The sequence below is a fragment of the Pygocentrus nattereri genome, chromosome 20 (assembly GCF_015220715.1).
Source record: "Pygocentrus nattereri isolate fPygNat1 chromosome 20, fPygNat1.pri, whole genome shotgun sequence".
Lineage (NCBI taxonomy): Eukaryota > Metazoa > Chordata > Actinopteri > Characiformes > Serrasalmidae > Pygocentrus > Pygocentrus nattereri.
The window spans coordinates 15,794,636-15,818,309 of NC_051230.1; the positions used below are offsets into that span (position 1 = coordinate 15,794,636).

A 23,674-nucleotide genomic window follows, 5' to 3' on the forward strand; every position below is an offset into this window, starting at 1 on the left:
GGTTCTGTAACCTTTTCGAAAAGGATTCTTCTGCTGTTACAAGCCTGACATCGAACCCTTTTGGTGCTATGTAGAACCAACTTCATAACTGTTCCATTTAGAACCATATGCACCACATTCTCCATCAATCTGAAGAACTATTTCACCATGATAAGAACCGTTTAAGCATGAAATGGTTCTATGTATTACTCATGGTCCTAAATAGAACCACTGCCTTTAATAAAAAACCTTTTTTGGGTGAAGCACCTTGAACAGAGAAGAACATGAAGTACAATCTCAAAAATGATGGTTCTTTAAGGGTTCTTTAGTAAAGAAAATGGTTCTATATAGAAACATAAACAGTAAAAAACCTGTTGCGTGATTAAAGGTTCTAGAGATGGATCTATATAGAACCCGTTTGAAAAGGGTTCTATATAGCACCACTAGGGTTGTTTTATTGTTAAAAGGAACCTTTTTTGATGCTGTAGAGAACCATATATAACCTCTCCATCGGTCTCGAATCGTCTTATCTGTGGCACCCTGAATCCAAATGGAACACAGAGGAGCCCAGAACGTTCCATCCCTGCGCGACGGTGGAGTGACGGTGAAGTGACGGTGGGGTGAAGTTGGAGTGAAGGTGGGGGGTGGATCCTCAGAGGAACTCTAGGGGTTCTCTCATAAAAAAAAAAAAAACTGGCACGTGAGAAAAGTTGGAGACGGCGTCACAGTGCTCGCGCTCAGAGATTGGCCGCTCGGCCCGCCCCCCGCTGAGGCGTAGGTGCTGGACACTTTTAAGGAGTTTGCTGGAGCGGCGCTCGGCAGCATCGCGGAGTTGCTGTAGTTTTCCCCGCCGGCTCGTGTCTTTTCCTCCTCGCTCTTTCGTCCGCGTCTCGACCCTCCTCCAGCATGCAGAGCTGCGCGAGAGCGTGGCGCGTCGTCACGAGGACCGTGAGCGCCCGCGAGAGACGCCGCGTGTGTGAGAAGCTCAGCGGCAGACAGGCGTTCACGAACGCGTCCGTTAATGTTAACACCGTCCGCGGACTCAGGACCACCGCGGCTGCGGGGTCCCGGAAGATTGAGCGGATCCTGCCGAGACACGACGACTTCGCGGAGAGACACATTGGACCCGGTGATAAAGAGAAGAGAGAGATGCTCAACACGCTCGGCCTCGGGGTGAGATGAGGGGATAACACTACAAGACTACCAGTAACTACCTAACTACCGATGACCGCTCTCCTCAGAGAGCAGGACTCCGTCACACGCCGTTTATTTGATTTAAACTTTTATTTTTACATGAACAAGAAATCTAAGCTGAGGTTAGCTCCTTATTTCAATTTTCCGTTCCACCTTAAACGGCGCCGCGCCTGGATTTTGACGCTTTTAAGTGCCAGAACGTATCCGCTGCGCCGTTTAAGGTGGAACGGAAAATTTGGAATAGGGAGTTGACTTCAATCCCGTTAAATAAACAGGTGTAACGTGTGCTTTTGGTGTTTTATGTCTTAATTTTTTTTTCTTTCAGTCCGTTTCGGAGCTCATAGAAAACACGATTCCTTCATCAATTCGTCTGCAAAGGAGTCTGAAAATGGACGACCCAGTGTGTAAGTTCTTGACACTTTGAGAGAGAGAGAAAACACGTGTTGTCTGTTGATGTGATTTCGTCGCTAATCCAAATTGCCTCACCACGTACCAGTCGAGCTACTTTTGAGGCAGATATTGCGCTTTTTGAAAGGATGTTCTTTCAAAATAGTCCACGCAGAGACTACTTTTCGACGATAAAGCAGCGTTTTCAGCCCCCGCTGTCGTATTCCGGCTGAATTATGTTAGTACCCGGTCAGAAGCTCAGTATTTTTCTGACAGAGCACGACTGGGAACAAAAGAGGCGGAATGTGGGTTGCACGCTCATTGTGTGCCAATAGACCTTTAGTGGAGTGAAGGGGCTTTTTTTTCCTCCTTGAAAAGTCTTCCTTTGAACATATTTGGAGTTGTTTTTGCCCTCGGCTCATACCAACAGGCGAGCAGTAGAGTGTAAAGTTCAGCATTGAGCTCCCGTCACACGGCCAGTTTGATCTGGTTGGCGTTGCCATTACATCACGCCTTGTGCACCGCATGGACCATTTTCTTCTCTTTCTGCATAACGAATGCACATTTAATGTTAAACTGCATGTCGTGGGAAGCAGAATCGTGCAGAGAAGTCTCTTTATCAGGAAAATGTTTTGTGGCAGGTTAAGGATGGTTTAACCTTTTAATTCCGACTGGAAATGCATTAAATGAGCTTTTCTTTTGAGCAGGTTTGCTTGTACTGGAGAGGTTAGTGTTCATGATGAAAATATGCAAAAAAAAAAAAAATACAATATGTGGTGCATTTTTTTATAATGCAGGTACAAACTGAATTAAAATTGGAGAAAAAAAACTAATCGATTGTCTGATATCTGAACGGATGACATGAAGAAGAATGTTTCAAATGTATAAAAGCACCTCACTCCAGATAATCATGAAGGTCTGATGCGCTGCTCTGATGTCAGTTGCGACTGCCCCTGTCTGCTTCGGTAATGAGTCAAGCCATGCTGAAGAAACTCGATGGGGGGCCATACTGGATTTTGCTGGTTCAGCTGCCTAGAGCTTGGTTTTGCAAATCCAGCGAGGGATTCGTTTCTCAACAATAGATGTAGCACCCTCCCATCCCCACATGCACAAAAGTGCTTTTGCACTTGGAGTGATTTAAGAGGTTAGCCGTGAAACACTTGCACTGATTTAGCCGATTGTCATGTAAAGCAGAATGCATTCGTCCCAAGTTACTCCTTCCCTTGTTAGATATCTGACAGCGTAAATCTTCCAGTGATTCAGTGGGAGAAATTTCGTATGGTAAAATGAGATATAAACCCTGTAAATTAAAAATACATCACCATATAATGCTCACTTACAGTAAGATGGAACATGACAATAGATGAGTCAATCCAGGCTTAAGAAGGAAGCATTCTTGGAGATATTACAGCATGGTTGTTTTTAATGCGGCTACCTCAGTCAGCGCTACTGGGTTGTCTTTGCCCTGCCGAGTTGCTGTGTTACTAAGCTGCAGCACAATGCCTGGGGAATTCCTGTGTCTCGGTATGCACGGACTCCAGTGTGCCTGAGCAACTGGAATTAAACTAGGTACTTAGCCATCAGGAAATGGCCCATATGTGCCCATCATCCTCTATTTACTTGAGTAGTTTGTTAACCACCCTTGCACTTGCATGTGTGACTTTTTGATTGATTAAAATCATGTAGTGTCTGGTAAATTGAATTGTGGCTTTGTAAATATTAAAATTTGAAGGTGCAAGTAGCAAAATACTCACTATACTTGATGTTTTCAGATACACTTTAGTGCTTTAAACAATATTTAGTTTTTTTGATGATCAATAGATTTAAACATGCAAAAATAAACAGTTGTGGCGCATTTAAAAATAAAAAATTATGAATACAGTGTTTATTTAAATTTTCCACATACTGCACCTTACTTATGTACTGTTCAGAATAAAATACACAATTGGTCACTGTTCTTTAAGTACTGATGGCATCGAATATACTGACAAAAGCATGTTGTGATGCAATATGACAATTTAACACAATAATAATAAATATCAAACATTTTCCCTACCCCTTGGGACATGTGTGAGTGTGAACCTAAGCTTTACTGGTGATCGTAGCCCTGCATAATTATTCAAATGAGTCTAGCAAGAACCAAGTTTCCTAACCAGATTTGAGTCACAATGCCAGTCACTTGGTTAACTAAATAAAGGAGTATCTGCTTTCAATTTTAGGTTGCAGCACTACAGGGTTTTTCTGGCATGAAAGGAGGTCTATTGCAAAGGCCTCATTCATCCTTTTTCTTGTGTGTCAGTTTGAATTAGATTGACAGTAAATTGTGGCTGCACTGGGAACACGTGAGGAGAAATGGGTCGTCTTCAATAAATCGTGAAGCCTCCCAATCACCCCTTGTGTGATTGTGGTTCTGTCAAAAGAACTGGTATATCCAGCTTGGCAGCTCTTAGTTGAGAGAGAAATGTCTTCTTTTTTTTCTTTTCTTTTTTTATTTAAACAATTTTTTTCTGAAATGTCACACTTTCTGTACTCATTCTTCACAGGTGAGAATGAAATTCTCGAGTCACTCCAAAAGATTGCCTCCAAGAACAAGCTGTGGAGGTCCTACATTGGAATGGGCTATTATGACTGCTCTGTGCCCCCAGTCATACAGAGAAATCTTCTGGAAAATTCCGGATGGTGTGTGGAATTTTTTTTTTCCTGATTTTATGTTGTGGGATGATTTTCCAAACATGGATTAAGCCTAGTCTTGGACAAAATTGCAATGCCACTGGTGAATCACCCATAATAAATTTTTAGGCTTAATCTGGATGTAGGAAATTGGCTACAAAGTTCAGAACCATGCAATGACGAAAACATTATTGTTACGGCAAACTTGTTAAAGTAAGCTTTTCAAATGGTTTTTATAAAAGCTGCTCAATACAAGATTTAATTTTACTAGATGCCATTATTGAGCAACATTTGGAGCAGTTTGTGTATTTAAGAATAGCATGCCAAGCACCATTTAAATCTTGTGACTTAAATAAGAACCCAAGTTTAGATCTTGTCCCAGCAATTCTTAATCTGATCTTATGATCAATTTGTGGGAGAAAGTATTTTTCTAACTGCATGCAAGTGAAAGTCATTTGTTTTACTAATTAGGTCCTTAGGTGAGTTATAAACAGGCTTGAGTTGCCCTGTCCTTTCACAGGGTAACACAGTACACTCCCTACCAGCCTGAGGTCGCGCAGGGTCGTTTGGAGAGCCTACTTAACTACCAGACCATGGTGTGTGACATCACTGGTATGGCAGTGGCCAACGCTTCGCTTCTGGATGAAGGCACTGCAGCTGCTGAGGCCATGCAGCTTTGTCACAGGTTAGCACACCAGTTAACAAGACGATGGAAAGTGTTTGATCGTTTGGTGAACTGTGGTGATTCTTGCCTTTGTGGCTGATTTGACTGCTTCATGTCCTCAGGCAGAACAAGAGAAGAACATTCTACATTGATCCTCGTTGTCATCCACAGACCATTGCAGTGGTGCAGACCAGAGCAAAGTATGTCACTTTGAATTAGCTTTATTATTAACAGTGGACAGTGGATTATGCACATAATATATGTAAAGCTAGGTGATATCAAAAACCAGCTTGATGAGTCAAATCGACTTGACCAGGTAAAATAATGAGTAAATGAAGTTCCTATAGCTAACATGTACAATACAGTGTAAAGTTCCCTATGGTGTAATATTAAGAGGGAAAAACAGTCCAATCAAAAGAAGCTCTGTCCAGTTTGTGGGTCATTCTTTTACCCTAAGATTCTAATACTCAGGAGGTGTGTGGTCCTTAACCTCATCTGATACCATCATATATTTGAGAAAATTCAGTTTCATGATATTTTCCAATGTCTGGAAGCACTACATGTATACATCTGTCTATATTGAGTTCTGACAAATATGTATATTTTTAGCTATATTGGGGTGAAGGCTGTGCTGAAATTGCCTCATGAGATGGACTTTAGTGGAAAAGATGTTAGTGGAGTGCTCTTCCAGTACCCTGATACTGAAGGAAGAGTGGAGGACTTCTCGGCACTTGTGGATCGGGCCCACAAGGGTGGGGTAGGTACTAATGTGACTTAAACTGCTGGCAAGTTCAATACTTTTTTTTTGTAAATTGTTTAACTTTTCTACATGTGCCTAAAAGAACACTGATTCTTTTTGTACTTGTATTCAAAATGTTATGGCACAGGGAGTTGCTTCATCTGTCCGTCTTATTCCAAAAGAAGGGTGTTGTCACTTATTTGTTGTGAGGACGTCATTTTGTAATCACTGCTTTTAGCTTTCAGTTTTAACTTCCTTTAAAGGCTCCAAATTAATATTTTTTTTGTATTTTTGTTAAACCGATGTCCAATGTAATATTCATGAGTTTATGTACCACATATCCATTGTGAAAACACTGGACTTAATAGGCAGACATGTCAACTTATTTCATCACATTTACCCATACACATACAATGAATGGTATAATATGATCCTTTAAAACCACTAAGCATTTTCTTTATGTTGAATTTTGATTAAAGGCATTGGCTTGCTGTGCTACTGATTTGCTGGCCCTGTGTGTCTTGCGTCCACCTGGTGAGTTTGGAGTGGATGTTGCTTTGGGCAGCTCCCAGCGTTTCGGAGTGCCTATGTGTTATGGCGGACCTCATGCTGCTTTTTTCTCAGTCAAAGAAAATCTGGTTAGGATGATGCCAGGAAGGATGGTTGGAGTTACTAGGTAAGCTTCCATTAGATTTTTGGCATTGGTTTGTTATGTGTTTCTTTCATTTAAATAAAAATAAACAAAGCCTGAAGTATTTTTGCCTGCACACTCAGAAAAAGGGGTTCTAAACAGTCGCGGGGGGGTGCTGGCATGCTAAAGGGTACATTTTCAGTACCTTGAGTTAAAAAACATTGTACCACCTTTCATTGAACTTACACTTGTAAAGTTGTAGTGGCTCCAAGCACTCTGTCTTGTCTGTAGGTATTTTAACTCATTGCTCTGTTTTAAAATGGAATATTTGTACCTTTTTTAAGTCATGAAAAGGTACAAATATTTGCCATTTCCCTAGGGGGAAAAACTTACACAGCTGGACCTTAAAATACCTGTCGCACCTTTAGGGGTAATGAATGTAAAATGTAAATGTAAAACCTTAATGAATGCAAAATGTGCCTTTTTTTTCCTGACTGTGTGGAGGCTTTATTTCCTTTTGTAGTATCTTAAAATTCACACAGCCCTTTCTCCCTCTTTTACAGGGATGCTGCTGGTAAAGAGGTGTATCGTCTCGCGCTTCAGACTAGAGAGCAGCACATCCGGCGAGACAAAGCCACGAGCAACATCTGCACTGCTCAGGTGCCGGAGTATCCTCAAAGAGAATCGCATGATTCTGCATGTCAAGTTGTTCGTTGGTGACTCACCTTTTTTAACATCTCTTCCCTTTTAGGCTCTTTTGGCGAACATGGCAGCTATGTACGCCCTGTACCATGGCCCACAAGGCCTGAGGCACATTGCTGAGAGGACACATAATGCAACCCTGATTCTTGCTGAAGGCATGTGCTTTCACACTATAATTTATTAGGCATTTTGTTCATCGTCTAACAAGCACTAGCATGTCTTATTTCCTGCCATGACAGGGCTTATTAGAGCTGGACACAAGCTCCAGCATGAAACCTTTTTTGACACACTGAAGATTCACTGTGGTGTGGCTGCCAAGGACATACTAGAGAAGGCCGTACAGCGTCAGGTTAATTTGCGAGTCTACAGTGAAGGAGTGGTAAGATGTCACACATTTGCTTTAAGTTTGTAAACATTTGAATCTTTGAATGACAGATAAGCCTCTTTATAAGCACTGAAATATGTGATTTCAGCTTGGTGTGTCTTTGGATGAGACGGTTACAGAAAGAGACTTGGATGACTTGCTCTGGATCTTCGGATGCGAATCCTCTGCTGTACGTGTGTGCAAAGTCTAATCTGAGAAAGGAAACCATTACCGCTAATTAGCATACTATGAGATTGATCACACAGTAAACAATAGTTTAAATCACTGCTCACTCTGCTGTTTAATGCCTCTGGAACTGCCCTTTTTTTAGGAGCTCATTGCTGAGAAAATGAATGAGAGAACAAAAGGTCTGCTAGCAAGTCCTTTCAAGAGGACCAGCAAATTCCTCACCCACCCAGTGTTTAACAGGTATGCTATGATGTCTTTAGGAAAGTTGTCATTAGGGCTTTCATGAGTAATCAATTAAATTATATCACTCGGTTAAAAAAAAACATTCTTGACAATGTGGGCTTATTGATTAGATTGCAGTTTGATTTAATAAAGTGTATCTGCAGGTCAGAATAAAGCCATGTTTGGCAGGCTAAGGATTCTCAACAAGGGGGAGCAATTATCAGTCAGACTGATTTCATGAGCATCACAGAGACAGAGGAAACTTGCACCAGCAGGATGAATAGTGGTGTTACTCAGGCACTTTTTTTTATCTTTCTTTAGTTAAGTATTTTGGAATCTTTGAACAATAATATACTGCAGGACTTTTTACTGTTCAGTTATTGTTTGGCCTTTAAAAACGAGGAGAAAAGATTTGTCAAAATAATCAGTTATCTGGCTGTGAAGTAGGGAAGCCTTAGCCTTCTGCAGCTTAGGCCATAAATGAACACTGTCATTCAGTGAACTTCTGGGACTGGACAAAATGCAGTGATCTTTGAAACTGGAAATACAGGGCGAGTCAGAAGTCACAGTACACCGTTTTATTTTTTATGCTGTTACAAGCCTCCATGATGTGGTGCTGAAGGTGGTGCTTGTTGCAGAATTTATCAGCATACACAATTTGTTTGAGATGACCGCGAGATAAAAGTCGACAATAAAATAAAATAAAATAAAACGGTGTCCTGTGACTTGACTCACCCTGTACTTGATTATGCTTATGAAATGATGGTTACAACACAATGAAATTGCAGTTATATGAGTGGATGAACTGTGCTAATGGTTTAATTCGCATTCAATCATGATAAGAGTGTCATTTAATACTGTCTGGAGAACAGTCTGTTTCAGTTCTTCTGTATCAGATTTCATTTTGTTCTGTTCAGATTACTGTTAGCATAAAGTGAAGTTATTGTACAAGTTTTTTTAGCTTATGCTTTGCACTTACAGCTATCACTCGGAGACCAACATTGTGCGATACATGAAAAGACTGGAGAATAAAGACATTTCACTTGTGCACAGTATGATTCCTTTGGTAAGTTGTTAATAGACCAGCATTACTTAAGGTTACATGTCATTGCCTCTTTGTAAACATCACATTAAAACTGTGCTTAAATGCAGGGATCCTGCACTATGAAGCTGAACAGCTCCTCAGAACTCATGGTGAGTCATCATTTTTCTGACTTACAAAATCCTGGAAGGTGTTTGTTGTCCGGGTTATCTTTGGGGCAACTATAAGAAAACATGCTGTCTATGCCCTACATGATTTAGAACGTGTAGCCCCACCCCTCATTGCTTCTTTAAAAGGCCAGTCAGTTTTGGCTTTCTTTGCTCTTTTATTGATCCTCATTCAGTCATGATGTGTATGCTCTTCTCACTTGTTTCCAGCCCATCACCTGGCAGGAATTTGCTAATATCCACCCTTTTGTGCCGCTGGACCAGGCTGAGGGTTACCAACAGCTCTTCCGCCAGCTGGAGAAAGATCTTTGCGAGATCACAGGATATGACAAGATCTCCTTCCAACCAAATAGGCAAGCACTACATCCGCTACTATTCCTTGAAATAAAGTACCTCACATTGTCATGTTAATATTGGGCTGTTACTAAGGGCGTGATTTTAATATACTGTCCAAAAAAAAGCCGGAGTATTGAAATGCAAAACTAACACAATGCATTCTTGAGTTTCTTCCCCTCCCTTTTGCCATGTTCTGTGGAAATCACTGGCATTCAGAACTAGGCTTCTGGATGCATTGTATCAGAGTAAATTGAGTGGTAAGGGGGAGGAGCTTATGCTATGCACACATCTGTAATCAAGTTGCTTATGAATTGTAGGTCTTTGTGATTTATTTTTTCTCAATTTGAGCCTCTCAATTTAACATACAGGTAATAATACATTCAACAGACTGGTTGTCATATGATTTTTGATTGACATCAATATTTCATTCAAGGTATGAAAATGTCTTGATACTTGTAGCTCGTCTTACTGTTAACTCTTTTAGTAAAAGTTCAATGAACTCGATTTTACCAACTTTAAAACATCAAAGTTTTCAGTGTATGACAAATGTTGTTATACACTGAAAACTTTGATGTTTTAAAGTTGGTAAAATCGAGTTCATTTAGTAAAAGTTCAAAGAGTTAACAGTAAGACGAGCTACAAGTTATGAGCAAAAACCTACATCTTATTTAGTAAAAGTTCAATGAACTCCATATTGCAGCAACAGTATAGCCGACCTTTTTATATATATATATATATATATATATATATTAGTTCACACCTTACCTGTTAATATTACTTGAATGTAATGTAATTGTTGTGCAGCTGTAATCCATTTTTAATCAGGTTATTGTGACGGCCCAGTATTAGTATCAAACATTATAATTTGCTGTAGCCAATAGAATTAGTCTCAGAAATACAAGGTCATTCTGATGACCACCCTATTATATACATTAGTTTTTTTTTTTTTTTTTTTTTTTTTTTTTTTTTTTTTACCTTGATATTCTTGGCACCATCAATTGTTTTTCTTATTAGCTATGTTGATGTTTGAAATGGTCAATGGAACACTTGTTCTTCCTGTACAGATATCTTAATGGATGTTGATATTTGAAACAGTAAAGATAATCCTGACACACAATTGCCTGTAGATGTCTGTCATTTGGTTATTTAACACGCAAGATAGCTTTGCCATGCTGTACTTTACCCTCATTGAAGTAAGCTATTGCCCTCGAGAAGGACCTTGTGAAGTGATGTTTGAACTGTGATCTACTGAGGCAGAGGTTGTCACTGGTGTTGAACAGAATGTTGGGTCTCTTTGCCTTTCAGTGGTGCCCAGGGAGAATATGCTGGCCTGGCTGCCATCAAAGCCTACCTGAATTCCAAAGGAGAGTCACACAGAACAGTAAGTATCTATACTGTGAGTGGCTTAAACTGATCAAAAACAAGATCCAGTTGATTATTACACAGAGGAACACTGGATGGAGGAAACTGGAGTCCAGATAAACTCTTACAGAAGATTGCATTGTTGCATTTATCCAGGTCTGCCTGTATTCTATGAAAAAATAGATAAGCATAATCAAACCACTCTGTGGCCAGTGCCAAACAAATGAGTGGTTTCACCTGTCTCACCTGTAGGTTCATTAGAATTGTACTGTAGGGCATCTGATACTTGGAATAGATTTTATTTGTAACTAGAGCATATACTGCATTTGAGAGTGGACTTAAAGCTACTGCACTAAGTGAAATGAGTGGACTAGCTTGTGGTAGAAAAGGATGGCAAACTGCTGAACAATTGCAAATGCAGGTATTGTTAGTCACAGGGGAAAAAGCGCAAGATGTCCAAGATAAGGTCACTTGTTCAGGTTGTTCAAGCATTTTGTAATCTGGCCTTTGTTTTAACAACTCCCTAATAAGCACATCTTAGATAGCTGGTCGAGCTTCTGAAACAGTCAAGGTCCAAACTGCCACGGTTGAGCAAATAAGAGAGAGAAAACAACCACCAGATTCAGAAAGTTGGCACATGTCACTTCAATGCAAGATTCCATATTTGGTGATTTTGTTAAAGCAGAGACCTCACTGACATCGACTCGTCAGTTTGGGTTTAGTCATTCACAGACTGTTACCAAACACACACTGTTTTTGTGCCGTGGTGTCCCTGTATATAACACAGATTGTTTTTTTGTGTTTTATTGCATTAGGGATCTTAAGACATGTTAGTGTTATTCAGTATGTTATATAAATGTACCCATAGCTGCTTTGATTTTGAAAACTGTATGGATTGTATGAAAGGTAATTTCAGTCATCACTAACTTTGGCATGTTACTATTTTTAGTGAACATTATGATCATAGGAAACTATTACCATAGCAGGACACTCTTTATGGTTCTCTTGTAGTGCTGACAAGCATGGCCTATTGTAACCTACTGTACTATATAATTGTGCAATTTTTTATGACTACACAGCACTGAAAGTAACCAGGCTTGCTGTCCCTGTTTGAATTCCAGGTGTGTCTAATTCCTAAATCAGCTCATGGTACCAACCCTGCCAGTGCTCAGATGGCTGGCATGAAAGTTCAGGTGGTAGAGGTAGACAAAGACGGAAATATTGATGTGGTTCACCTGAAGGCAATGGTACAGTACATTGTGATATTTAAGTGTCTGATATGGTCATGGTCAGTTATATTGGAGCTGTACTATGAAATGGATAAAAATGTATTAAATGTATTCAATGTTTTACCCAGGTGGACAAACACAAGGCAAACTTGGCAGCCATAATGATCACATACCCCTCAACAAATGGTGTGTTTGAGGAAAATGTCAGTGAAGTGTGTGAGCTCATTCACCAGAACGGTGGACAGGTGTATCTGGATGGGGCCAACATGAACGCACAGGTGAGATAAGCAGAGCAGTTTAGTCAGTGTTATTTAGTAGTGATGTCAAACACTAAACTCTGATTAGATTAATTTTAAGCACACTGTTTCAGTAGATTGCTTTGGAGTCTCAAAATACAAGTTACGCAACTAGCCTGAACAAGGTTTCATTACACTACACTGTTTAGAAATGATTTACCGTGTTTTTGTATATGCAATAAGAAGCAAAAGCTGCTGATCTGGGATCAGGATGTTTTGACTCAAAATACACCTATTCAAGAGTCGGAAAATCCTATTTGTGACTGTTGTCAACATGACATGACCCAGTTAGCACCCTCGCAGACATTGTAAATGATGCAAAGGAAAGCAGGGGACACAGACACCAAATTGCATTTGATTATCAGTGTTTTGAAAATCATTAAATAGCACGTGGTCAGTCATTCTGGCTTGAATGGAAAGATGTTCTCACTAAATTTCTGATTAACTGCATTGTTCATTTAAAAAAATAATAAAAGCAGTCCCAAGCCCAGTTCCACAAGCACTTATCTCATAATTTGAAACTGCAAAACAAAATCACAATAAATAACATCCTCACATATTCATGAGTTTATTTAAAAATACAAAAACATACATGTTCTCTGCACAATGTCTTATCATGGACATATTTAGTTCAATGAAAAACAAAACCCTATCATTTAAATGGTTCCACACTTGCCTCAGTTAAATAACCATCAGTACTTTACTTTTTTGATTATCTCAGAAGGAGACTGAATATCAATGTTTTGCAGCTATTTTTTTTTGCACATCAGACAGGTTTGTATTGAGTGCTGTGCTTGGCCACCAGATGTCACTATATGGGAAATGCTTTGAAAGATGGAATCTTTTTACGACTCGTTTCATTTCCTTCTCTTTCAAAATATCCCCTAATTGCATCACTAGTGCTCAACAACATGCTTATCTACTGGGTTTACCTTAGAAATTGACATTAACAGCTCTGTTTATGTTCATAACTTGTCACCAGGTGGGATTGTGTCGGCCAGGAGATTATGGCTCAGATGTTTCTCACTTGAACCTTCACAAAACCTTCTGTATTCCTCATGGTGGTGGAGGTCCAGGCATGGGTCCCATTGGAGTGTAAATTTGTCTTTCATCTTCCACAATTAATCCTCTCCAATTTGTGGTGCTGTTTCACTCTTTTTGCTGTACTCACACATTTCAGTGTCTATGCTCAGTGTGACTTGAGCTTGTGTAATTGGACAATAACATTGGACTGTTTTGTTTCAGGAAGCAGCATCTTGCTCCGTTTCTACCAAGCCACCCAGTGGTGAACATGCAGTCTAGCAACACAGTTAGCTCTCTGGGCACAATCAGTGCTGCCCCCTGGGGTTCCAGTGCCATCTTGCCCATCTCTTGGGCCTATATAAAGGTAGATTTGTGAAACCTGTTATTGCTAGGGAAAAAAGTTTGTTTGCAGAATGCAATGCGGAATCAGTACTGCAGGGCTACATATGAAATGCATTTCCTATTTCTTTCTCTCCACATTATTTAGATGATGGGCTCAAAAGGCTTGAGGCATGCAACAGAAGTCGCCATCCTTAATGCAAACTATATGGCCAAGAGACTAGAAAGCCATTACAAAATCCTGTTTAGGGGCTCTAAAGGCAAGTAACGATGTTATTTGAATAATATGGCTGCATAACCCATGTCACATCTTGTTGTTTTACTGAAAATCAAGAACTTTCTTCACAGGGTTTGTTGCTCATGAGTTTATTTTGGATGTTCGACCATTCAAGAAGACTGCAAACATCGAGGCAGTGGATATTGCCAAAAGACTGCAGGATTATGGTACAGATGACATCCTTCTGAGAACTCCTCAAACAGTTTAATCCTGATGTAAATGATAGTTTTGTAATAAATTTCCTGAAACGTTCACTAGGCTTCCATGCCCCTACCATGTCGTGGCCTGTGGCTGGAACTCTGATGATTGAGCCTACAGAATCAGAGGACAAGGGCGAGATGGATCGTTTCTGTGATGCCTTGGTGGCCATTCGACAGGAAATTGCAGACATTGAAGAAGGCAGGATGGACACCAGGGTTAACCCACTAAAGGTAGGGAATTAAGGGGCAACTGAGCCTACTGACCAACTACATGATACCAAAAATGCATTCCTTCATGGCAACTGTTCAGTTTGAAAAAGATTTAAATTAAATAATCAAGTCTTCAGCTTAAAATGTAAAGCTATTAAGATATATCGCTGCTGTTGGAAGAAAACCTCATATCTCCATTTTTGTCCTTCTCCTGTAAAGATACGAGGTTTACTTCCAAACACAGCAATGCATTGCTGTAGCTAATCTAAACCTGGCAGGTTGGAAATGATAAGATTTGCTGCCATTATCTCGATTCAAAATTCACCTTATGGATCCCTTGCAATATAACAATACATGTACACAAATTGAAAACTTGAAACAATAAATACACCCTAAATTTAGTTATTGAAAAAAGATGTACTGCAATTTCTCATTAGGTTGAATGGGAATTTGTCAGTGTTCAATGCTTGTAGGTGAAGTGTGGATAGATTAACTGGCCAGTAAGAAATAATCCTAAACCACATTTTGAGCACATTTTTGGGCATCGTTGTAACTGGCTTTTGTAATGACCAAAGTATCTTTTGGTTATAGAGAGCTCAATGCAACAACTTCGTTGTATTTTTGTACACAGATGGCTCCCCATTCTCTGGCATGCATTGCTTCATCCACTTGGGACAGACCCTACTCCAGGGAGTATGCTGCTTTCCCCATGGTATGTGGCTTAGGCCTTTAGATTTATCTTCTATAGAAATCACAAGGTGGAACAAAACTGAAATCTTCATGCTTATTTCCCTATTTTACATTGTTAATCTGATTATGTGGAGTTATTTTTGTACTGTTCTAGCCTTTTGTGAGACCTGAGACCAAGTTCTGGCCCACGATTTCAAGGATTGATGATATCTATGGTGACCAGCATCTTGTGTGCACCTGTCCCCCCATGGAGGTCTATGAATCTCCATACGAAGAACGAGCCTCCTCGTGACCACCTCTAAGCAACATGCCATTCTTCCAAATGATTCATCTCTCCATGCTCTTGGTGCCTCACTTCTCATCCTGCAATCACTGTACAAATCAAATCGTTTCCTTCCCGTTCTTTAGCTCTCCGTTGCGCTACTAAAAAATAAAATCGGCATCTGGCTCATATTTAGTGATCAACTTGTATGGGAACCCTGTCATATTTAGTGATCAAATTGTATAGGTTTTGTTTTGTTTGGTTTTTTTATTTGTTCCTTCCAAGTATGAAATGTTCAATGTATGGATTTTGTTTCAACTGTATGTAGACATAACTAACTGGCACAGTTCTCAATGTTGACCTTAAATTTTTCAGATGTAACCTTTTCTAATTATTTAAGAAATTTAATAAATGTTTTAAAGTAACATCTGTGAGTGAGAACTTCATTAAAATATTCCAAAATTAAACCGACTAATAAAAAAATTGTTTTATGTAGGAATAGAGTTTAAAGGTGTTTCATACTGGCTGTCGTCTCTCTTCTTCCACAAATTGCCAACAACTATTCCCAAAAATAACAGAAGTCCCAAGTTACGGTTGGAGGCAAATTTCTTCCAGCAGTCATCAGGCTTGTTGAATTCCAAGGAATAGATCTATGGATTGTCGCATTAAAACCGTTCATTAGTCACAGGTTTTTAAAATGTTTACAATTTGTTGTCTTATTCAAGACATAGGACTAATAAAATGCAAGCAGAACAGATATTCAGCATTACAGATCAGTACTAACCTGATGTGCTAAATGAACAGCCACTGTGGACACTGCTGCATAGTAAGGAAGAGTCTGGTCAGCATTAGCCCCTGCTAGCACCAGTCCAGACAGCATAGCCACAGAAAAGGCACTAAGCCATGGTTTTGTCTGCTCCTGGAATTTGAGGGCTGTGGACTTTACGCCCAACTTAATATCATCATCTTTGTCCTGCTCAACAGAGAACATGACAAAAAGCAACATAAGCTTATAAATTGCTTCTATGCAAAACAGATGCTATTATAAAACAGCAAATATGACATGTTAAAGTAGTACTTGATGGGCGTAGATGGTGTCATATATCAATGTCCACATGATGCCTGAGAAATACAGTGGTAGACAGATGGACCACTCACAAGATCCCATCACAGCAGACCAGCCAAGCAAAGCCCCCCAGTTAAAGGTAAGACCTGACAAAAAAAAGTTGACACTTTCATTTGAGTGCATTAAATATAAAAAATATGCTTAATTTTTTTATGGTGGATTTTAATTTTTGCTGAAAGTTTTGTTGCACACACCTAAGACGAGCTGAGGCCAGTATGTTATTCTCTTCATTAGAGGGTAGGTGACAACCAGGGATAATGAAGCAGCACCAAGAGCTATGCTAAAAAATGAAAGTCATTTTTTAAATATTACAATATAATTCGGTTATTTCAGCACACTTTAGTGGTTTCCCTGTTTTAACACATACACCTTTTCTCAGGAAGGGTTTGTTAATTATCTGGATCAGGTGTGGTGTAGCCGCAGAGTACTCCTGGACCAGGACCATCTCACGAAGCAGGATTTGTTGCTTAGCCAGGTACGTATAAGCTAAATTCTATCTAACCCTAGATTACTGGACTACATCACCAAGGGAACCTCTGTTGTATGCCTAACCTGCTCCAGGGCAGGTTAAGATTAGGATTTCAGGTCACAAACCGCTCCTGGACCAATCAGAGCAAGATTCTATGGGGTTTTTGAAGTGGAAGCTTAGTCAGGAACCCTGTCAAAGTTGATTTTCCTTCATGAGACTGGCATCTGGGTTAGGAGCCACTAGATTAATTTATAACGGTGACACATTATGTAGTGCTGGGAATCAAAATGTAACACTTTTATGGTATCGACCAAATTACTTCAGTACTACCAAGTACTGAAAAATTCTGCCATTCAGAATCAGGATTAAAGGTATTAGTATTTGTATCAGTATTGAAACATTTTGATTCAGCCATACATATAAGTGAAAATTAAGATAATTAAAAATTCATATACAGAGATACACCATCAGAGATGTTTCAAAAGGTGTAGTACCTGTAATAGTTGAGACAGAGCAGAACCCCCAGTGCTAGACTTAGTTGACCCCCCAAAAAAACCAGAGCCTGGAAGCGAGAGATCTGACCTGCAGCTATGGGCCGCATAGCTGTCCGGGACACCTACAGGGAAATGAGTTTATAGACGAAAACTTTTTATCTCCTACATCATCAGAATGATAAAAGCCAAATGTTATTTTGAAAGAATCACATTAGTATTCAAGCTATTTAAAAGAACTGCAAGAGAGAGGCAAATTTTGAGATACTTGTAAGAAAAATTATGCCCAACAGCCTGAGCTTTTCTAAGCCTTCAATGAATAGTGGCTACTGAAGTAAAGAGGGTCAAATAAGGTCATAAAGTGAAGCTGCCAGAGGCCTTAAATGCAAGTTGATTTGTTACAGTTCCAGTAAACTGTTCCCATGTTCACATGACATGAACTGGTTCAGCCAGTTTTTGTTTTTTTTAATCCAAATAGTATTGAGTATCGATGTAATGAGGTGGGTACTGCAATGGTGATTTTTGTTAGGAACATTAGATCATTAGGCCTAATTTTTCCTTTAGTTAACTACTTTCTAAGAAAATCCAATCCTGTGTTCACACATAAGCAGAAGTGTTTTGATGATTTGTTGAAAGTGAAAACATCCTCTACAGAGAACTCTCTTCTGCACATGTTAATGCACAATTACTAGAAACTGTGTATTAAAATGTACATAAAAAGTCCATATTTTAGAGTGTTCTTTGTAGAGGATGTATTAACTTACTTTCACTTAGAAAATACAAAACATGCAGTTTGAAAGGGGGTGTTTAACCTTGTGATTGTGCATGAAAAATCAGATGTTGGCATCTGACCAGAATTCTGATATTCATGCAATCCTAGTCAGCAGTGAGTTTTGTGTGAGTCACAGAGCAAGAAAGAGAGAGAGAGGCCGGCAGACACACAGACAGACACAGAGAAATATTTCTCCAACAACCATATCAGAAGTGTTTGTCAGACCTTCTCAATACTCCAGTTTTTACTCATTGATACCAGCTTTCTGTTTACAATGGAGGGAAATTGAGAGAATCCCTTGTTATGGCAGTGATACCTTCTTGTCAAAGTCTTTGTCCCACATGTCATTGATGGTGCAGCCGGCTCCTCTCATCAGCAGAGCCCCAGTGCCGAATAATGCAAGCATGCGCAGGTCAGGGAGGCAACCCGGGTCCGCAGCCAGCCCAATACTCCACGTACACGGCAGGTACAGCAGCCATGTCCCTACCAGCACAAACATCACAAACCCATACAAAACATGAGTCAGCTGTAGCTTTTGAGAGTGATTAATGCCACTTAGATGTAGAAGGAGGAGCTACGTTATATTATACAGGGTACGTATTGTATATACCTTTTAACGTTTGTCAAGCATGTCCCATTACTAGTTCTTAAAAAGCAGTTAAAATACAGTATGTTAATTTAGCTACTTCTTTTTAAACATCCTATTTTTATTAAAATTATTGATGATTACAACTAAGGATTACACAATTAAAATAGATAACTTCATTTGGAAAAGCAATTAAAATGCGCAATGAAAGTGCTTAGTAATTTGACATTCAAATAATAAACAGGCCATTCAACAATCAGTGGATTCTCCACAAGGGGGAGCTACACTATATTTCCAAAAGTATTCATACCCATCCAAATAATTGAATTCAGGTGTTCCAATTACTTCCATGGCCACAGGTGTATAAACCCAAGCCCCTAGGCCTGCAGACTGCTTCTACAAACATTTGTGAAAGAATGGGTCGTTCTCAGGAGCTCAGTGAATTCCAGCATGGCGTCATAGGACGCCACCTGTACAACAAGTCCAGTCATGAAATTTCCTCACTACTAAATATTCCAGTGAACTGTCAGTGGTATTATAACCAAGTGGAAGCGTTTGGGAATGATAGCAACTCAGTCACAAAGTGGTAGACTACGTAAAATGACCGAGCGGGATCTGTGAAAGCTGAGGTGCATAGTGCACAGAGGTCGCCAACTTTCTGCAGAGTCAATCACTACAGACCTCCAAACTTAATGTGACCTTCAGATTAGCTCAAGAACAGCATACATAGCTTCATGGAATGGGTTTCCTTGGCCAAGCAGCTGCATCCAAGCCTTACATCACCAAGGGCAATGCAAATCGTCCAATGCAATGGTGTAAATCGCTGCCTCTGGACTCTAGAGCAGTGGCGACGTGTTCTCTGGAGTGAAAAGTCACGCGTCTCCATCTGGCAATCTGATGGACGAGTCTGGGTGTGGTTGCCAGGAGAACGGCACTTGTCTGACTGCATTGTGCCAAGTGTAAAGTTTGGTGGAGGGGGGATTATGGTGTGGTATTTTTTGTCAGGAGTTGGGCTCAGCCCCTTAGTTCCAGTGAAAGGAACTCAATGCTTCAGCAGACCAAGAGATTTTGGACAATTTCATGCTCCCAACTTTTTGGGAACAGTTTGGAGACGGCCCCTTCCTGTTCCAACTTTACTGCACACAGGTGCACAAAGCAAGGTCCATAAAGACGTGGATTAGTGAGTTTGGTGTGGAAGAACTTGACTGGCCTGCACAGAGTCCTGACCTCAACCTGATAGAACACCTTTGGGATGAATTAGAGTGGAGATTGTGAGCCAGACCTTCTCGTCCAACATCAGTGTCTGACCTCACAAATGTGCTGCTGGAAGAATGGTCAAAAATTCCCATAAACACACTTCTAAACCTTTTGGAAAGCCTTCCCAGAAGAGTTGAAGCCGTTATAGCTGCAAAAGAGGGCTGACATCTTTTTAAACCGTATGGATTAAAAATGGGATGTCACAAGTTCATAAGTGTGTGGAGGCAGACGAGTGAATACTTTTGGAAATACAGTATATTAGCACACAAGAAGCTTTCATGTTTCTTCTACATGAAGTCATATGTTTGCTGTTGGGAAGTAAAAGATTTAATTTGACTAGGTCTGGGCTGAACAGCTGGGCAGACAGCTAACAGGCTAACAGGCTACTCCAATAATATTCAATTAGGCTTTAATGAAGGATTCACTGAAAAACTGAAACATACAAAGAATGCTACCTTAATGTTACAAGTTTTAAATAAATCCAGAATCCATGTTTAAATAGCGCTAAAATAGCCTATGTAGTGTTAAGTATGTAGTGTGGTACTCATAAAGTGAGCACTCTTATAGTAAATGCCGCTCTATAATGATATACACAGCTGTGACAAATGATGACTGGTTCTAAGCAAAACAAATGATTTCTTAAAACTTCACAGAATTTGGCAGTAAATGAATTAAAAAGCATTAACTGATAAAGCATTTATTCTCCTACTGGTCTGTACTGCATTAAGAAAAGGCATTGCATTTTTTTGCCACACTGTTTGATATTTTAAGTATTTTAAGTTAACACAGGCTCAGTGTACTATGTTACTGTTCAGTTAAGCCTATATTTAATGTGTGGTGTTAAAAAAAAAAACACAGATTATTTGATTCATTGTCAAAATTATCAGCAAGTTACTCGATTATTAATACATTGGACAGAGAGTGACAGCCCAATTTAGCATTATTATTATGATTATTGTTGTTATTAGTATTATTATAAATGCTAAGAACAGAAGTTTGGATTTGTGACATCACAGACAAGAACATGACAGCATGGCTGGTATCAGGTTTTTTTTTATCAACTCACCAATGGGTTTGTCCAATCTCATTAACCGGAGGTATGGCTGCACAGACGATGGGGCTGCATTTACTATCCCGGCAGGCGTGAGGCTGAAAGACCTTTTACTCGCAAGTCCACATTCATGGCCAGTCAGTGACCCCACTCTTAGTTTCCAAAAGTCTCTCTTGAAAAAACAGAATCCTGATGGAAACCCAGCCACAGTGTGATCTTTCTTGTCATTTTGGATACTTGACAGACAGGAGTAACAGGTCTGTGGTGAAATTCTCCTTATTGGATGTGAATTCAGCAGTGTCACCAGTCTGCTGGACATCATGTTGTCTGTTGTGACAACAAGAACTACCTACATGTCAGAAACATCTGCAAAAGATACCAATGCAGGCATTGTGCTTTTCTTCATTTACATGCAAATCATCACCGTTCTACACACTCAATAATTAACAATAGAAACAGCAACTTCAGTGAATACTATTGTGTCTTTGACTGCTGCTGTGTAAACCCATGTTTAAACTACATATTGATCTCTGTCATGACCAAAAATCTCCATCATATTTCTAATTGAAACTTGACCCACTTAAAATGGTATAAGAAAGTGTTCCTTGTGCAATGCTATAGAAGATCCACTTTTTGTGCACTTAAGAACCATTATAGAACCAACCAGTGAGGTACCTTTATCAAAATTTACAGAACCTCCATGTAACATACAGGTTCTAGGAAGAACCTTTAAACTGGTATCTAACCTTTGCATCATGTGAAACTTTTCCACACTCGTAAATCTCTTTTTCAACAAAGCTGCATCTCTTACCAAAGAAACAGATCTATAGTAATTCTACGGATGAACAATTATATATTGGAATCATCACTACAGACAGATTTCATTGCTTAATAAAAATTCTCAGCTTAAAACACATTTTGATTTGACCTATATTTTAAACCAATAGTGTTGACAAATTTATTGTACTCTGGAAGAACAGAACATTTAAATGATGTTGAGCTGCTGTGCTAAAATTTCTGTATTTTATCCATTTTCCTGCATTTTTAACTGTACAGAAACGAAGGCCATGTAAATCCAAGTAGAAGTAGTCTCAATATCTACTTTTTTTGAATGTTTAGGTATGGGCATCAGTACATAAATACATGGAAAATATTGGAAAACAGCCCACAATTCCCATATCAGTGCATCCATAAGTAATAACAAGACATTACAAGATTTCTATGGTGCTGTACAATACTTCAGTAGCAATCTGTGATATTTTCACCCCATTTAATATTCTTTTAGTACTTAGTAAATCTATAATTTCTATAACTCTTTTAGTAATCTATATTTAAGATGTGTTTGTTAAGCCTTATAGTCCTTACAGGAATCCTGTAGAAATCAGTTGTATGATTATAGATCTTTTCCATAAGAGCTAAATCCTTGAATGTTGCAATCTAGGCGAGTCAGAAATGAATACATGCCGGTCATTTACAAAGACCATCATTAAGCTACTTTCCCATACTTCCCATACACTGACTAGGACTGAATTTCCAATCGCTCCCTATTCCCTGTATACTGCACTGCACAGGTCTACGGCTTCCACACCGAAACAGTGCTCTGTCGTTAAATATTAATGACAATGAGTCGTGCAACATTTGGTTCAATATAAATGAGGACATATATGACATATAATGCTCAATTAGGTGTGCAGAATCCGTTATTTCATGACCTACTTCGTGCACTACATAGGGTGTAGGGGGCCTTTTGAATGACAGCCCAGCTAACCTGGCTACGTTACTAGCTAAAGCGACAGTAATCTTTACTAGCCCGTGTTTATTCGCTCTGCGTACGTAATTTAGGCGAATCAAATCAAGTTTAAACATATAACACGTAGACAGTGTTTACAGGACTTCACCAAGTGCTTAGCGTTCAGGATGTACTTACACTGCCCTCAAAACAAAGCCGCGCACAGCTCCACACCGAGGTGTTTTGTGTGCTGTAGTTTTCATTGTCCCCCCGGAAACACCGGATTGATCATGAGCTCCGTCTGACTGAGCAAAATACGACGACATGTTAAAACATTGGAGATATTCTCGGTTTATTATGTACTTTTATACTTCTAAAATATGCTTTTAATACGTGTTATTACACCATCTACTAATCGTTTTATTTTGCCGTCATTTGCAGATACATTTGATCTCATTGCTCCACAGTGCCAACGCTTCGTCTGGCTTTCAGCGACCTCGTGTGGTCTTTTGCAAAAGTTACACAAAAATGTTTTATAAATACACGCGCAGAAAACTAGAGAACAGTTGTAAAGATATTTACGGATTCCTCGCACATCTAACAGGTTATGCTGTGTGTCCGCACTTCGGCCTCGGTTTGTTATGCCTGTTAGCTGTGAAGCGTTTAGAATCAGTCTGGCCTTCAGAAACTGGGATGAACCAAAGTTTGTGGGAGATGGAAGCTATCATAAATGATTTAAACTGTGCTCAGCGCTCCTGGCCACAACATTTCACACATGGGCCTTTTTGTAAAGCACCACTTGACTATTTTTCAAACGGAAGCGTGTCTGTTTATTGTTCTGTAATTCTGTCAGAAATTCTTAGTTTTGGCCACAAGATTCAACGGCTTAATGGCCTGAGGGGCCAGTTCAAATTGGTATCTGTCTACCTCCGTCTGCAGGAAGAACGAGTTTGGATTTAATAAGATTTTGAAATGAATAACAACTGATGTATGTTATCATATCTGGAAATTTCTTGTAT

The 23,674-nt window shown here is 39.5% G+C and overlaps 2 protein-coding genes across 2 annotated transcripts; one reads left to right on the forward strand and one right to left on the reverse strand.

Annotated features, from left to right (window-relative positions):
• The first annotated feature begins 885 nt into the window (after positions 1-885).
• Positions 886-15,599, forward strand: gldc (glycine dehydrogenase (decarboxylating)). The gene is made up of 25 exons (XM_017695599.2): positions 886-1,152; positions 1,499-1,577; positions 4,104-4,239; positions 4,751-4,915; positions 5,017-5,094; positions 5,504-5,651; positions 6,113-6,309; positions 6,828-6,924; positions 7,016-7,121; positions 7,206-7,345; positions 7,440-7,520; positions 7,662-7,759; positions 8,723-8,807; positions 8,894-8,935; positions 9,161-9,303; positions 10,592-10,667; positions 11,770-11,895; positions 12,006-12,155; positions 13,156-13,268; positions 13,419-13,560; positions 13,684-13,795; positions 13,884-13,979; positions 14,071-14,243; positions 14,854-14,934; positions 15,067-15,599. Exons 1-25 carry the CDS (start codon positions 886-888, stop codon positions 15,202-15,204), a joined length of 3,069 nt encoding a protein of 1,022 aa, XP_017551088.1. The 3' UTR covers positions 15,205-15,599.
• On the reverse strand, positions 12,726-22,927 carry coq2 (coenzyme Q2 4-hydroxybenzoate polyprenyltransferase). The gene is made up of 8 exons (XM_017695600.2): positions 22,854-22,927; positions 20,942-21,292; positions 18,349-18,515; positions 17,264-17,385; positions 16,495-16,580; positions 16,253-16,386; positions 15,959-16,147; positions 12,726-15,824 (listed from the first exon to the last, which is right to left on the reverse strand). The coding sequence occupies exons 2-8, from the start codon at positions 21,246-21,248 to the stop codon at positions 15,663-15,665; spliced, it is 1,167 nt and encodes a 388-aa protein (XP_017551089.1). The 5' UTR covers positions 21,249-21,292; positions 22,854-22,927; the 3' UTR covers positions 12,726-15,662.
• Between the last annotated feature and the right edge of the window lie 747 nt (positions 22,928-23,674).